The 15,504-nt window shown below is 44.0% G+C and overlaps 1 protein-coding gene across 3 annotated transcripts in view; it reads left to right on the top strand.

The window, feature by feature from the left end:
* MAP7D2 (MAP7 domain containing 2) overlaps nucleotides 1-15,504 on the top strand; it is a 102,437-nt gene that overhangs the window by 2,318 nt on the left and 84,615 nt on the right. Inside the window, exon 1 of one of the 3 annotated variants that reach the window (XM_075033416.1) lies at nucleotides 14,383-14,467. The exons of the other annotated variants lie outside the window; for them this stretch is intronic. Coding sequence (XP_074889517.1) covers nucleotides 14,425-14,467 — 43 coding nt within the window. The 5' untranslated portion in view covers nucleotides 14,383-14,424. Of the gene's footprint in view, nucleotides 1-14,382; nucleotides 14,468-15,504 lie in introns of those variants that run through there. 3 annotated transcript variants of the gene reach the window in all.

Below are 15,504 nucleotides of genomic sequence, written 5' to 3'. Positions count from 1 at the left end.
TCTGATTACTTGCATAGATTGACATCTTCTAAATCAATTAAAATAATAAAAGGAGGAAGGGAGGAGAGTATGGCACCTAGTAGTTTCCTTCTTTAATACCCAAGGCCTCCTTATAAACAGTTAATTTCCTTATTACTGGTTTTCAAAATAATATTTACTCTTGATTGAATAGGTTTTTCATTCTTTCTTTTTTCTGTACTCACATAATCATCATTTGCACATATGACTGTAGAAAATGTTAGTTTATATTCTTTAACCATATTGCACAGTAAGGATAAGTAAATATCTCTTCATCTTCCTATGAAAACCTGATTCTTCTGGGACAAAGTCGTTGAACTCATAATTTCTCAGTTAATGTCAGGAGGTCACGTGCATTTCTTTACCTTCACTTTTTGCCATCCACATGTTACGCTGGTTCTCTCGTACTGCTTGTTGTTGAGATCTCTCAAGGGACTTTTGCATCTATTTCCTCTATCATGAGAAATATTGTTATCATGGGAACACAGGTGTTGTTCCTAATAGCTTAATATCCCTTAATAATTATCCTTTCTGTGTCCCTCCTGTAAAAAATAATATTCTTTTTATTTTACCTCAACATAGCAAGTGGATGAACTTGGTAGGAGCACCAGCTACTGTTTTTCCTAAGGACAGGGTTACAGTAGATATGCCACAGCTGAATGTCTATGTTTCAAAATAACTTAATGTGGACATTATAGTTAGAAAAAGCTTTATCAAGCCATATATTAATATTTTTCAGAAATATTTTATAAATTGGTTTGTATGGCAACTACTTCAAAGACCACATGTAACTCACTAACCATAATTCAGTTGAAGAGGTATCTTGACACTTAACTCACTAAAACCTACACTTACTGTTCTGTTAGACTAAATTCTTTCTTCCAGTAACAGCTGATTGCTTGTGATAAGAGATGGAGTGCCTAAGGGCAGTTAATAGCACAGTAAGTACATTTGCGCTGTATTGGGCATGGATCTTCCACCTGCACCACTATGTATATTTTTTCCAGTAGATTCTAACCTCTGGATTAAGAAATCCAAAAGTGGCAGACAAAGTAAGTTGTGTTTCTTGTCCACCTCCTGTCTCCACCAAACTCTATTGCACTTCCTCTATTAGTCCCCTTTTAATCTTAAGTAATAGGGGCTTTAAGGAAGTGCACTTCATCTCTCACAATATCTTGGAATATTTAAAATTTGGTACATCAACTGAGCACTTCATAAATATGGGAAAATATCTAATCTCAGATTGAAAAGACCATTTGGACCCTCTGATCCTGCCTTTGAAATAGCTAAAAGCAGATAGAGAAGAATGTAGGAAACAGGTCGTATAAAACAAAATCTCTCTTCTTGTATGATCTCCCACTCCCAGCACTTACCAGGTTGGAGATTCCCCAGCTGGAGCTCACTGTGTGATGGTAAACCCCTCCCTTTTCAGCTGGGGAAATGGGGAGTGAGGATGAGAGTCGTTCAGAAAAAGTCAGGAAAGAGATTTTTGATTCTACAAGTGACCAGGTTGCACAGGTGAGTGCTGGGGCTGGATCAGGAATCTGGACTAGGTGCTCAACTCCAACCAGAAATACATATTTTAGTGGCATTGCTTAAAGACAGCAGCACAAGATTTGCTCTTTTTGGTCAAAAAGCAGTTTCCCCTAGGAGTCTGTTCTTCTGTTAGAAAACTCACCTGTAAATCACTGACAGCTCTATATATGCTGGCAGAATATTGGAGTAATTTTAGAACAGTAGATTACAAAGGGGAAATATGTTCCTCGGGACTAAGAAAACCTTGAGGTCAATTCTTTTCATCACATACAAGGAAAGTGCTAGACCTTCAGCTCCAAGTCGAGTCTCTCTCCAGGCTCCTGTTGGACACTCCCCACCCCACCTGAAAAGACTTCGAATCTTTATCCTCTCCATAGAGGTGTGATGGTGTCTGCCTTGCTTGCAAGCAGCCTGCTGAGATTTGCCATGGTGCAGAACTGCTTCCCATGGTGGTCGGGCTGCGCGGGGCTTCTCCGAACCCTTTGGTGTTCTCAAGAACTGCTTCTGTGTCACCAAGATGTGCAGAAATGCTGTCTCGAGCTCTGTTCAAACTTTTGCTCAGTGTGCCATCACAAAAGCGTTTAAATTTGATGTTGCAGTTGGCTGTGTGTTCCTCCAGCCTCTGATTTTAGAGGTTTGCAAGACCATCCTTCATTCAGCTGCATGAGAAGGCATAGGGGATGTACAGCTTAGAGGCATCCACCCCAGCAAAAAGTTAACTCATTTACCAAAAACTGGAATCTATTTAAAATGTACATTCTTCCTTTGTATTTACCTTTGAATTCCTCAACAAAACTTGGGTATGAGATGCATCCAGAAGACTTTCTTCCCCTTTTGTAGGTTGTTTGTGCAGTTTGACAGAGGAAAGTACTGCTAGATCTAAAAATGTTTCCAGCTCAAATAATCACATCTATGCATAGGACAGTGAGAATATGCCTTTGGACAGCAGGTTTGGAATAACTTCCTTTTCTGTGCTGTGAAGTAAAGGCTAAGTGCGCTCTAGTCCCTGTGCCAAGCCTCTTGTGTAGATGATGCACGCGTGCCTGAAGGACAAGGTGTAAACCACTGAGTGCTCCCCAAAACAGAATTCTGAGAAATTTAAACTTTCACCATATTTGGGGAGCTAACACTGATCCTCAGAACACACTGAAGAACATAGTATGTGAGGAGAAAATGAGATCCAGTGGAGATCAGAATGACTGTTACACTTCACATATCAATCAGAGATTCAGATTAGGGGCTCCTGCCTCTTTACATAGTTTTAAAATATTTTTCACGGTAACAACAATGAATGCACCTAGTTTACATAGCTGAATACTATATCCACGTGATTTCTTCAGCAGATATTATTATGTTGCACTATTACACAATAGTAAGAAATCAGAAGCCACAGAAACCTTGTTCTCTCCTGGGCTGAGCTGAATTAGTAATAGCATAGGAGTCTTTTCAACTAAGGTTCCCCCAGTGTAGTTCTTGCTCAAGCCAACATAAATAATGTCTACTGCTCTCCCTTCCTCCACCAAGCCACTATTATAATTTCATCATAGGGGAGGCACGATGTCTGATTGATTGTAAATCAATGCTGACTACTCCCCAACACCTCCTTATCCTTAATATGGTTGGAAATCATTTGCAATACCGCCTTCCCGGGGACTGAGGTGAGGCTGCCTGCCCTGTAGATTCTTGGATCCTCCTTTTTGCCCTTCTTGAAGAAAGCAGTGACATTTGCTTTTTTCCAGTCTCCAGGATCCCCCTGATCACCGTCACCTTTCAGAGATTAGCAAGAGTGGCCTCACAATGACATCAGCCAGGTCTCTGAAGTTATAACTTACATAATTCAGATCTAGAGGAAGCAGCATGTTCCATGAATTGCAGGATTTGCAGGGAGGCAGAAAACTGATCCTTAATTGTACATGACAGTGATCTTTAACCTTTGAAATTAAGGTAAGTTAATGTTTGATTAGCATCCTATGTTTACTCAAGTTTTGAAATGTACAACAACTATTTAAATACATCTCTGTGAAACTTCTGTAAAGTTACATTATTTTACCTTTCTGGCGTACATTTCTTTGTACATTTCAGATTTCTTTGTTAAAGGTTTATACATTATAAACCAAAACATCTGATTTTTCAGTACTTGTAGGTGCATCCCATCCGGTATCGTGTGGTTCTAGTTTCTCCAAGTATGGCTGCTCTGCTCCTCTCCTTTAGATACATCACATCCTACCATTTCTCCACTGAAACCTAGAATACTGGTCCCAAGGTCAAATCCACAATACAGGAAAGGATTCAGATGTGTAGAATATATGGACATATACTACCCTCTAAGGCTTTTTTTTTTCTGTAAGGGGAAAAAAAATAAACAAAAATTCCACACCTTTAAACAGGAGACAAGCAGATTACTGTTCCCCTGAATATGGTAAAGCAAGTTCTACTAGTGGTGACACCTGAAAATCATATTGACTATAAATGACCTTATTGTCATTTGCCTAAGATTATGGAAATTACGTGGACTCTCATATGCATGGCAGCTTGCCTCTTGCAAGTATCACAAATGTCCACTTTTTAGATCCAAAGTATGCAGGTCCATCCCATTCAGCCTCTTTTGAAAGCATTCTCCCCCCCCCAGCACTGCTAGAACAGAAGTCTGTGGCCAGCACAGTGTCACACAGGTAGGAGCAGAATTTGTTCATAGGTTGAGATGCTTCAATTTCCTCTGCTTCAGAGGATGCTCTACAACTCTGTTGTGCTGAGGACAGAATCATAATTTTGAAATTATCTTTCTATTGAGATTTAAGCATCAAATGGATTATTACAATTTGATTTGCTGCATTGTGTCAAGCTATATGGACAAACCTGGCAAATTTATATTTTGTCTTTCACATGCAGCTTATTCCTAACTGATAAAGGCAATGGCAGTCCACACGCTTCGAGGAAAATTATGATCTTCAATATTTCCTAATGGGAGGAAAAAAAATTAATGCAATTGAGAAAGAGATTCTTTTTCTGTGTCATGCAGTGTGGGAAACTACTGGGCTGAGATGTTATGGAATTGATATAGTTCACAGCAAAATACATCTATTTATATCAAAGCATTTCCCACAGACCAAAACTGGATAATGCTTTGATAACAGAAGGCCAGAGAAAGGCTAATTACCGATTTAGGTCCTCTTTGTTTCAGACACGGCAAAAGGAGCAACTGAGTCTAGATTCAGATTTTAACATGGTAGAGAACTAAGTTGAAAAGGTGAATGGGTGCCAGGGCAAGGGAAAGGGGAATGTGGAGCAGAAGCGGGACTTGAATGCCTTTCCTTAGCTGAAGTCTCTTGCTATAGTTCCAACTCCATAAAGTGGTTTGATGAGAGGTGTGGTCTCAGTTAGGCAACTCACCAAGGTGTTACTCATCTGTTGAATCTTCTCTCTTCAAACAGGCTAGGTGACAATCTTCTACCACCACTTATGAAACCAAACAAGTTAATAAATAGATTGTTTTAATAATAGGGCTTTATTAAATAAGATGTTGTGAAGACCTGAGACCTGCTGCAAGATCATAAAGTGTTGGTTGGAAGGCACCTCTGAAGGTTGTCTTTTAGTTGGACCAGCTCAGCACTAGATTAAGTAACTCCTGGCTTTCCCCAGTCTTGAAAAGCCCCAGAGACAGAGATTCCTCCACCTCTCTGGACAGCCTGTTCTAGTGCCCAGCTACCCTCTTGTTGATTTTATTTTCTGATGCCCAGTCTGAACCTCCCAAGTTGTAAACTGCGGCAATTGCTCTGTTAGCCCAGCTGGCAGTCGCAAGAAGAGTTTGGCTCTGTCACTTTTGTAATAATCCTTCAAACAGTTGTAGGCTGATGTTATGTCACTTAGCTTCTTTTTTCCCAGACTAGGTAAGTCCAGCTCCTTCAGCCTCTCCTCAATAGCTTTCTTACTAGCCCTCCACTGAACTCTCTCCAATTTCGCCATGCCTCTCTTGACCAGAGGTATCCAAAACTAAACGCTATTTCAGGTATGGCTTCGCCGGTACCAAGCAGAGATTATCAGCAAGTTTCCCTTGACGTGCTGGCCACTCTTCTAATGTCACCCAGTCTGTACCTTCTTTCAGAAGAGCATGCCGCGGGTTCACCTTCAACCTGTCGTGCTCTGTGACCCCTGGGACTACGACCTCGCCAGCCGCTTCCCAGCCTGTACCCCTGCAGCGGGTTGGTTATTCTGGTCTCTGTCCAATCTTTAAGTTTTTCAGAGTCCTTCTGGGTTGAACCAGCAGCCGCTTCCCCTCATTTAGTGTTGTCTGCAGATCTGCTGAGAATGAGCTCTGCGTTGCGGTCGGGTTGTTAATGAAGGTGTTTGATATGGGTGCCAATATTGACCCCAGGGTGCTTTGCTGATTGCCAGCCAAATATTGAGTTATTGACTGCAACCCTTGGAGCCAGTGTTCAATTAATCTGAACAGCCTGATTGTCCAGTCCATGCTGCTTCTCCTTCCAGAGGGAAAGGCTGGGGAAGGTGGTGGCAACAGCCATGTACAAATTAAGGTGTATTACACCCGCCGCCCTGCCCTGGCCCACAGAGCCCGTCACTTTATCACAGCAGGCGATCGGGCAGGTCAAACGTGGTTTGCCTTCCCGGGCTGACTGCTGCTGCTGCTGTGCTCCCTGATCTTCCCACTGACGGAGGCGACGCTGACTGGCATATAGTTTCCCAAAATCCTCCTTCTTGCCTTTTCTAGGGATGAAGATTGATAGTGGCCTCACCAGGTCTTCCAGCAGCTTGGGCTGACTCCCATCCAGCCCAGAGGATCTGAATATGTCCCGTTTCCCTAATGTCTTGCTCTTCCATTGCTGGCTGCCCCATCCCTTCCCCGACTGTGCCCGTACAGGCAGGGGCCCGGGAGTTGGCTTTGGCTGTGAAGATAGAGACAGAAAAAAGGCATTGACCTCATCGGCTTTTTCATTGCCCCTGTTGTCACAAGGGGCCTCTGTCAGCAGAAGTCCATTTTCCTTGAACTTACATTGAAATCAGCATCCCCGCAGAGCCTGCCTGGTTCCCATCAGTGCCCCTGAGCAGTCTCAGCTCCAGCTGGGCTTTGGCCCTCCGGATTTTGACACCAAGTACCTAACACTGCTTTTTTTGTGTTTCTGTTAAGTGGTAGTGGTTTACTTAAGACATTAGAATAATTTTATTTAGTTTGGCTAATCTAAAACCACGTAAGAGATGGTCCTTCTGACTCTCACACATTTTTGCTCCAGCAGGTCAAGACTCATGAATGAACACGGAAAAATTGCTCCAACTGCACAAGTAATTGTCTGCTAGTAGGAAAACGTGGAAAAGGTGTCTGAAATACAACCCAGTTAAATGTGGTTAATACAAACATCAAAAAAAATTGGAATGGACTTGTTCTGGTCCTTAAAGATGTAAAGGAAAGATGCAACTAGACATCAGTGAAGACCAAGGGATAGGAAGGTTTAGGGTTGGTCTGCCACTGGGAAACATTCTTGGAAGAGGATCATACGCCAAATAGTTTGAGTTCTGGACTGGGATCAAGGGTAATTTGATTGATAAGAGCTTGAATCTAAAAGTAGGGAAGAAAGCTGGGAAAGGCTCATTTAATCTGCATGATGATAATGTAGTGAGAAAGAAATGTCAGAGGGTCAGAGGAATGAAAGTGCCAATCCTAAGCACTTTCTGCTCTAAGAGCATTTGCTGGCTAATACAGAGTGGGAAAGTACTGGCTAAAAATTAGCCTCTTGTGGTGGCCAGTATGAAGCTCTTACATTGGTACAACAAAACAGAGGATCCAGAAGAACTGAGTCGGAATGTGCAGTAGAGAGACCTGTGGAGGATTAGCAGTTATGGCTGGAATATCAGGATGGAAGTATATGCATCATTTAGGAAAGATAGAAGACAAAAATACAGATTGTGAAATAGCATTACGCATTAATGGCTTCAGAGAAAGAAAAGGTACGGTATGTATAAGATGGATCATGTTTGAGTTAAGATCGTTTAGAGAAGGGAGAAAAAATACTGTACTGAAGTATCAGAGCCTGCAGTATCCAAGAGAGCCTGGGGCTTGGATTTAGGCAGGGATGTACATCTCTGTCATGTCATTTGGAAAAGAAAAGAAGTACCCTTAGTAACTCTCTAAATATGGAAACGTTTAAGTCCTCAGATTGGAAGACCCACCTGTTCCTAGATGTGCTAACGGATCAATACGCTGCAGTAACAAGATAGGCAAGAGTGCTATGAAAACTTTCTATTATATGCCTAGGAAGAAATATGCAGAATCCTTATCAGAATTCAGAAGATACACTAAATGACTGCAAAAACACCATTATGTATTTGGTACCATCCTTTACATTTTTTTCACAGAATGTCATGCCTATTTTTATTAACCCACTAGCAATTACCAGATCTTTTTATTTTATAGTTTGGTCTCTCTTGTGTTGACTACAGAGGTTTGTAAACATTTACAAACTGCATTCACTATGTTTGCTTAGTCATAACTCCTATAAAATTAAAATCTAGAGGAAGCAGCATGTTCCATGAATTGCTGGATTGTCAGGGAGGCAGAAAATTGATCCTTAATTGTACATGGGAGTGATCTTTAACCTGTGAAATTAAGGTAGGTTAATGTTTCATTAACATCTGATGTTTACTCAAGTTTTGAAATGTATGACAACTATCTAAGTACAGCTCTGTGAGACTTCTTTGTAGTTGTTATTTTATCTTTTTAGCATATATATTTAAGTTTTTTTTGTTGAATATTTATGTATTATATATTATAAACTGAAACAACTGATTTTTCTGTTCAGAGGCAGGTTGTGTAATTTGTTGTAGCTGTGTTGAAGTTAGTGGAGCTCAGCTTGAGGACCCATTTCACTCTTGATAAACAAGTTTTGTCAACAGTCTCTCCCCTTTTGTGTTAAAGTGTTTGGTATAATATTTTATACCCATTGATTAGAGGCTCAGCTCAACCATTTTTTAAACACTGCTTGCTTCAAAATTTTTTATCTCATTTTAATAACCAGGACACCTTTTGACTGTAAGCATCTACAGGCATAGCCTGATTTATCTTGCTTTGAAGCAACCACTGAATGACTGTGACCAGCGTTGCATTCTCTATGTTTGAGTGTGCCAAGTCACATGCATGAATAAATGTCACAGTCTGTGGAAGTTGAGGAGGAATGAGAATCGATTATGAAAGTAAATAAAATCCTCATCTTTTACAATGTTCTTTCTCTCGCTTTAAATAAAAGCAATCAGAACTCAACTTCTATTTTCCTATGCCGGGCAGGTATTAAGTATATTCTTCAGTTGCATCTGGTCTGTTGTTGATTCTTAATAGGTAGTTATGGAAGCAGACCTAAACCACGCTGACTTCTCTCCTCCAATTCGTATGTCTTTCCCAGAGTTATCTTACGGACAGTGCTCAGAAGGGCTGAGGCACTGCACTTACCAGTCCTGTATGAAGGGGTGAGCACGGAGCACACAAATGGTCTCGCTTCGAGCGTGAGGCAGAGTCCTCTCTGCACGTGCAGTACTACTCGTAAATGGATGTAGGCTCAAGACCGCCTGGCTTCTTGGACCTACCTGGTCCATACGTGTTCCAGAGGTTTTGTATCCCTGTGGTAGTCATGACCTCCCTTCCCTTCAAGGTGACTTGGTTTCTTATGCACAGGATGCTAGTTTAACCAAAAAAAGTAAAAAACTAATTCTCTACTGACTGTCTGCCATTTGATGCAGTGTAATTATTATTCAATGATAACTAAACTTAATTAGTATAATGCTATTTTAGGCATTCAATCAGAGTAGAAATATCTCGGGATTTGATATTCCATAACCTTGAGAACAGCTCATTATCAATCTGACGTAGGTACGTTCCTGTCCATGCTTCTATCATGTATGAATATAACATCATCTTTCTCTATATTAGTAGATGTACTGCTGGGGAAGGAATGTTCCTCTTCCTGGCAAAGTACGCTGGTGCAGTTAAACAAAAATACTACAAATAATTGCAAATCCTTCAGGCAAATATCAATCACTTCAGCAGGTGGTGAAGAGAAACGGAGAAACGTTTCTATGGCTGCAGGGCAGACATTCTTTCCTTCCTAAGCAAGACTTATCTTCTCCTGCCTCTCCCAGCAAATGCTAAGACTGTGTCACATCCTGTTAAAGCATGAAAAGCTAACAGAGCTTTTGGCTTTTCTTTGCCTAATACTGCAGTAAAGAACCTTTAGTTTAATCCCAGAATCAAAAGCAATCCAAAACTCATCAGAATCTAACTTGTTCATATCCCCCAATGATACCTGGCCACAAATCTGCAAAGCAATTAATAACACGGCTCTTACGATTCGTGGCTCACAATCTTTTGAATCTGGAGGAGAAGAGCAGGTATTTGGTGGTAAATAAGGAAGGCCTTATTTACGGGAGAAGTGGAGAGATAATATATCTCACCCTTTCAATGAAACATTGATGAAAAAATATTCAATTTAAATCACATGTGAAATAGGTTTGTGCTGCATTCCACTACTGTTTATCCCATTACCGTGCTCAGCAAAGCAGGGTGTGTAGGCAGGGCTATGTTTGTACATGACTTAAAATGCCTGTGCCGTCAGTAAATAACGAAGGACAAGGTAATGAGAGAGCTCCTCTCTTTCTCTGTTTTCACTTATTTTTGTGAAGATTGACCCCACTAGCGTCAACCTGTTCCAACTCAAATAGCTCCAGCTGAACTTCAAAAGATAACATAAATGTGTGAGGCGAGTGAGAATATGCCCCTAGTTCAAGGCATTCTGGGAGTATAAAAAATTATATATGGCGGAAGATATTGGGGTAGACGATGTGTGATTTAACAATGTAGAGGTTTTTAAATATATATTTTCATGTGGAGAACTAACACACTTTTGCATGCCAAATGACAAATACAAAAGCAATCCATTATGATTCATCCTAAAAAGTATTTTAACGTTACGCTGATATAATTCACTGAATGACACTTCTTAGCTATGCAAGTACACAAAAATAAAGCAGACAGATGTAGTTCAAGCTTTGCCAGACTGAGCTGCCCATTGGTCCTGCTCTTCAATCAAGGGAACTAAAAAAGATAGTTTAATTCCTGCAGATATTCTGCCTGTGGCTTCTTAGACAGTAAGAGGCAAGCAGAAATTGAAGCCATTTCACTGGGGCAAATTCAGCTGTATTTTATAAAAATATTCATGACTAAAAGGTAGAAGTCCTTTAGAAATACGACCATGACTTTTGATTTCAGAATTATAGTTTTGCAACAGAGCAGCATTTTGCTGTTGATACCTAGCTTCAAGATTGATACCACCAATACATTTTATAGAAAGGTTTCAAGTGACTGGGAAAAAAAAGATTTTCACAGTTATCGGACTGTGTCTCGGTTTATTGGCTCAGTGCCCATGAGTTTTTTGTGAAAGACTGATCCCTCATGAGGAAGATTTCTTATCACTCCATTAGCCCATGAGCATTTCTGTCATTTGCAACCCAAATTTCTTGAGAACTCTCCAAGTACAATTTTGATTTATAATCTATTTTAGGGGAATGCTTAAGGTGGTGAGTTAATATTTCAACAATCAGGAATAACTATAATTAGTTATACCCACCACCTTTCTTCAGTTTCTGATGTATGTGTTTTTTTAACTTTTGAGTCATGTTCTGTTTTTCCCAGAGGACACCAACTTATCTGATGAAGAGGAGTAGTTCTCTTTGGATGAATTTGTATTTCTGTAAAAATACTTTGGTGCAAGCACTCAATTTCATTCAGAAGTTATGAGGCACTGAACTTCCAGGAGTTTCAGAAGAGGAAGGATGATTTTGAAGTTAAAGCAGACAAATGCTGCCTGGGAGAACTGGATTTCCCATCTTTGACACGCAGCATTTGTGTGACACTGAGCCAATCTAACTGCAACGCTGCAGGCACCCATTCTGTTCACCTCACTTTTTTAGGTTCTTGACTTGTCAGCTATTGATCGAAAATGGCAAAATAGAGCAGAAACTGTGGACCATCGCAGATTTCTTACATTGTAGATTTGGCCAGTTTGCTCTGGGCTCACCGTTCTGTTTTCCCTCGGAGGGGCTCCCAGGGATAGATGGCTTTGGTCACATAGATACAACCACAAGATATAAAAACACTGAAAAGAGAAGGCAAGCTTTTCAAAATTAGTTTACACTTTTGCCAATTCTTATTTTAATGTCTGTCAAGGTGGCAAAATTAGCAGTCCCTCCAGCTTCTTTCTGCCTGCATCCTGAAATGACTTTAAGACTTCACCTCTCTGCAGATTTACCTCTGAGATTTTCCCAGACTTTGGCTGACCCACACCTACTGTAGCTCATGTATGAGTATTTGCACAGACCTGTTTAAATACAGTACCTGCTGAAAATGTGTGGTAAGAGAGGAAAAAACGTTTTCCACAAAAGAAACCCAAAGTTATTTTAACAGCGCACCATCTAAGAAAGAAAAATGCTTTAAAATACAACAATCTGGAACAAGTATTACCAGAGTTTCATTCACAGAAGGACAAACTGGGCATCAGATGAAGAAGGCAGACTAACCAAAGTGTCTGCGCCTTCCCAGTCAGAGGGCTCGGTGCGATGTGCCTTATGGAGATGGAGCTGCGCTTGGGAGAATTCCCGCGTTGCCTTACAATTCATGCCAGAGAGCCGATGGTAAGATGGCAGCCTGGCACACACACGCAGCTTCTCCCTGCCCATCTCCCTGCCCTCACCGGCAGCACTGTGGTAATTAGCTCTCCTGGTCCTGAGGGTCAGGAGGAATTTCCCAGTCCCGTGCCGGAGCTCGCCAAGGCTGTAGGGCTGTCGGGTGATGTATTCCTTGCTCTGGCACTTCAGAAACAGAGCCTCGTGTTGCTCCTGGTGGGGGGACGGCTTCTTTAGCGCGGTTTGAAGGGACAGGAGAGCAAGGTGAGGGGTGGAGAGTTCGAGAGGGACACGGTGACATCTCCAGCTCTGAGCGTGCAGACACTGGCTGTAGTCCCGTCACAGCTGGAAAAGCCCCTTTAGCAGCTACGGTCAAGAAAACCATCTTGTTCTGTGAAGTATGGGCAAAATTAAACTGTTCATAACTTCCTTCTTAAAAGCTGAAGATTAAAAAATTCCCCAGGGTTCCTCTATCTGTCATACAGATATGTCTGAAACTAGCTCCTGGGTGTAAGTGCATACCAAACCTGTGTAAATTTTAAGCAACCCCCTACATCTGGTGCCTAAAGATCCATAAAGTATTCAAAGTCAAACCTGAGCAAGAACGGCTATGGTCTTGTTTTGTAGCTGCTGGTAGACGCACACTGCATTAAATCCACCGTTCCCTGCTTTAAAACAACCTGTCAACCTCTACAACATAAAAGAATTAACAAACAGCTACAGACAACTCCAGATACATTACCTTCTCTTCGTTCTTCCCGGTGTGTAAAATATGATAATAGTACAACTTAGAAGACTGTTATAAAGTTAAATTTATTAATGCTTGAAGGAGTTTTGAGAGTACCACAGGAAAGCCATCATGGAAATTAATTAACCTGCCTTCAAGGCAGGGTTTGAAGAACGTACAGTGAATATGACATGAAAGATTCCACTTTATACGATGAAAATGAAGAGGAACATTGAAGAACTATACATTAATTAAAGACATCCTTTGCACTGAATGAGGCAGGAGTCTTGTGGAACAAAAACACTCCGCAAAGGTAATTTAAAAACCAACTCGTATCACATACTCCATACAATACTGTAGGGGAGGTTTTTGTCTTTGGAGCTTTAATGTTTTCCATATAGTTTCCTTAAGTTTTCTTTAAAACCTTTCTTTAAAATCCATTCCCTGCTTTCCTAATTCCCAGTCCTGGAAACTCTTCCTCTCCCTTTCCTTTCCCTCAGCACTAAGCCTATATAACTCGCACCGAGCCCAGCTGTTCTTTCCCGTGGGTTCGTCAGGCACCAATAGGCTAAAGATTAATTAAGATTACAGGAGAGTCTGCCTTCTTTTGGTTTTGTTGCCAAAGGAGCCCCTGGAAATCAGGAGGCACAGCTACAGTAAGACAGGTGGGATTTTTCTTCCGTAACACAAGCAAAACAACACAATTTCATCTGTAGACAGGCAGAACAGTTTTAAGTGGAGCCCCTTGACAGCAGTTTAGCGTGAGGACCAGCTGGCATGAAAAACGTCAACTGCGGCTTTCTGAATTTGGCAGGGTTACGAACAACGGAAGTGAAGTCTCTGATAAGGGAACGTGAGGAGAAACTGTCACCTTCCGCACCAACAAAACCTAAATCCAACCTAAAACCTAAACTTTTATTGAGGTGTGTGAACCCAGACACCAGGACGGGAGTCGAACTGCGCCCCAGCAGAATGACTCGCGCTCAGCAAGACGCAGCGATGTACTGGGAGACGCGCCGGGGGTACCAAAGCACATGCTCCCCCGAAAAAATCCAAGGGAAAATCCTTTCCTCCTCCACCCCCTTGTACTGACGGCGGCCTGCGTTTTCACCTCCAGAACGGGCAGGGAGCTTGCCCCGAGGCCGGGTGCCCTCCCGCGTCGCCCCCCACGGCCACGCAGCACCAAAACCCAGGCGGCCGGGAGCAGCTGCAGCGTGGGCCGAGGCTGCACCGAGGGACTCCCGGCGGGATCCCCGCCCGCCCTCAGCGCCGCGGGGCAAAGCGGCAGCACCTGGCGAGGAGCCGGCCCCGCCGCCGCCGCCCCTCCCCGCCCGCCCTGTCAGGTGCCGCGGGGCGGGCAGTGCGCCTGTGCGGCGGCCGTTGGGCGCCGCCGAGCTGAGGCGAGCCGAGCCGAGCCGAGCCGAGCCGAGCCGAGCCCCGGCGGTGGCGGGCACCGGCTGAGGAAGATGGCGGAGCCGGGGGCTGCGCGCAGCTACCCGCGGGCGACAGGTAGGGGATGGCTCTGCGGCCCCGCAAGGTGCCGGAGGACGGCGGCTCGCCCTCCCGCCTCCCTCCCTCAGCTGCTCCCGGCGCCGTCCCGTCCCGGGGCTGCCGGAGCCTCCGGGGGCGGCAAGGCGAGGGTCGCTCTCCCCGCCCGCCCGGCAAGGTGCTGAGGGGGCGGCGGGAGGGTCCGGCCGCCATCTCGGGCCGGGCCCGGGGCCGCTGTGGGGAGGGATGAGGCGGGATGAGCCGGCGGCTCCTGTGGCGGGGGGTGCGTGCGTGGGGGGGGGCGCCGAGCCGGTGTCGGTGCGGGAGGTGTTTGCCGTGAGGTGGCTTTTGTGCGGCGGGTCGGGCTCGCCCGATTCGATTTCCCCGACCGCCGGCGGTGCTGCCGGGGAGGGCGGCAGCTTGGCTTTGCCCCCAAGTGGAGAGCGGGGAAGGGAGCGATGTGTAAAGCTCGTTTTCGGCCGGTGCCTGGGCCTGCCTGCGGTGGTTGGCCAACCCGGGCGGCAAACTGGTTGAGCTGGTAGGGAGCGTGAACGCCTCGCTGGGAGCCCTTTTGCGGGCACGGCGCCCGTTCGGGTGCCTCCTCGTTGCTGGGCGAACGTAACTTTGAATTCCGGAGGGCGAAAAGGGCCGAGCGAGGTGTGGTGGGGGCCGCTGCGGCGTCCAGCGTCCCCCGGCAGCGGGAGATGTTAGGGCCGAGGCTGGCGGTCCTGACCGCGGTAGGTGTGAGGGTGGCTCCGGCCGCTCGTTCCTCACCCGACCTCTCCCCGGGTCGAGGGATGAGGTGAGCGGTGATTAAGGTGTTAGGCAGCTGCTCGTTATCCTTCTGCCTTAATTATCTGATATTTGCTTTGTGGATGGCAAACCATCTAAACCTGGGGCGTAAGAAGGAATTAATTTCCCGCTTGTCCTAAGCCACTGCAGTTTCTAAAAGTAGCTCTACGATTGCTTGGGGAGATAAGGAAGTATCGTTACCCCAAATTGATGGAGTGAGAAGATGAATCTGAGTCTTTTGACTTCTCCGAGGCATCACTGTGTGG

This window comes from Buteo buteo, chromosome 8 (assembly GCF_964188355.1).
Source record: "Buteo buteo chromosome 8, bButBut1.hap1.1, whole genome shotgun sequence".
Lineage (NCBI taxonomy): Eukaryota > Metazoa > Chordata > Aves > Accipitriformes > Accipitridae > Buteo > Buteo buteo.
This window is presented reverse-complemented; position numbering and strand designations above follow the sequence as displayed.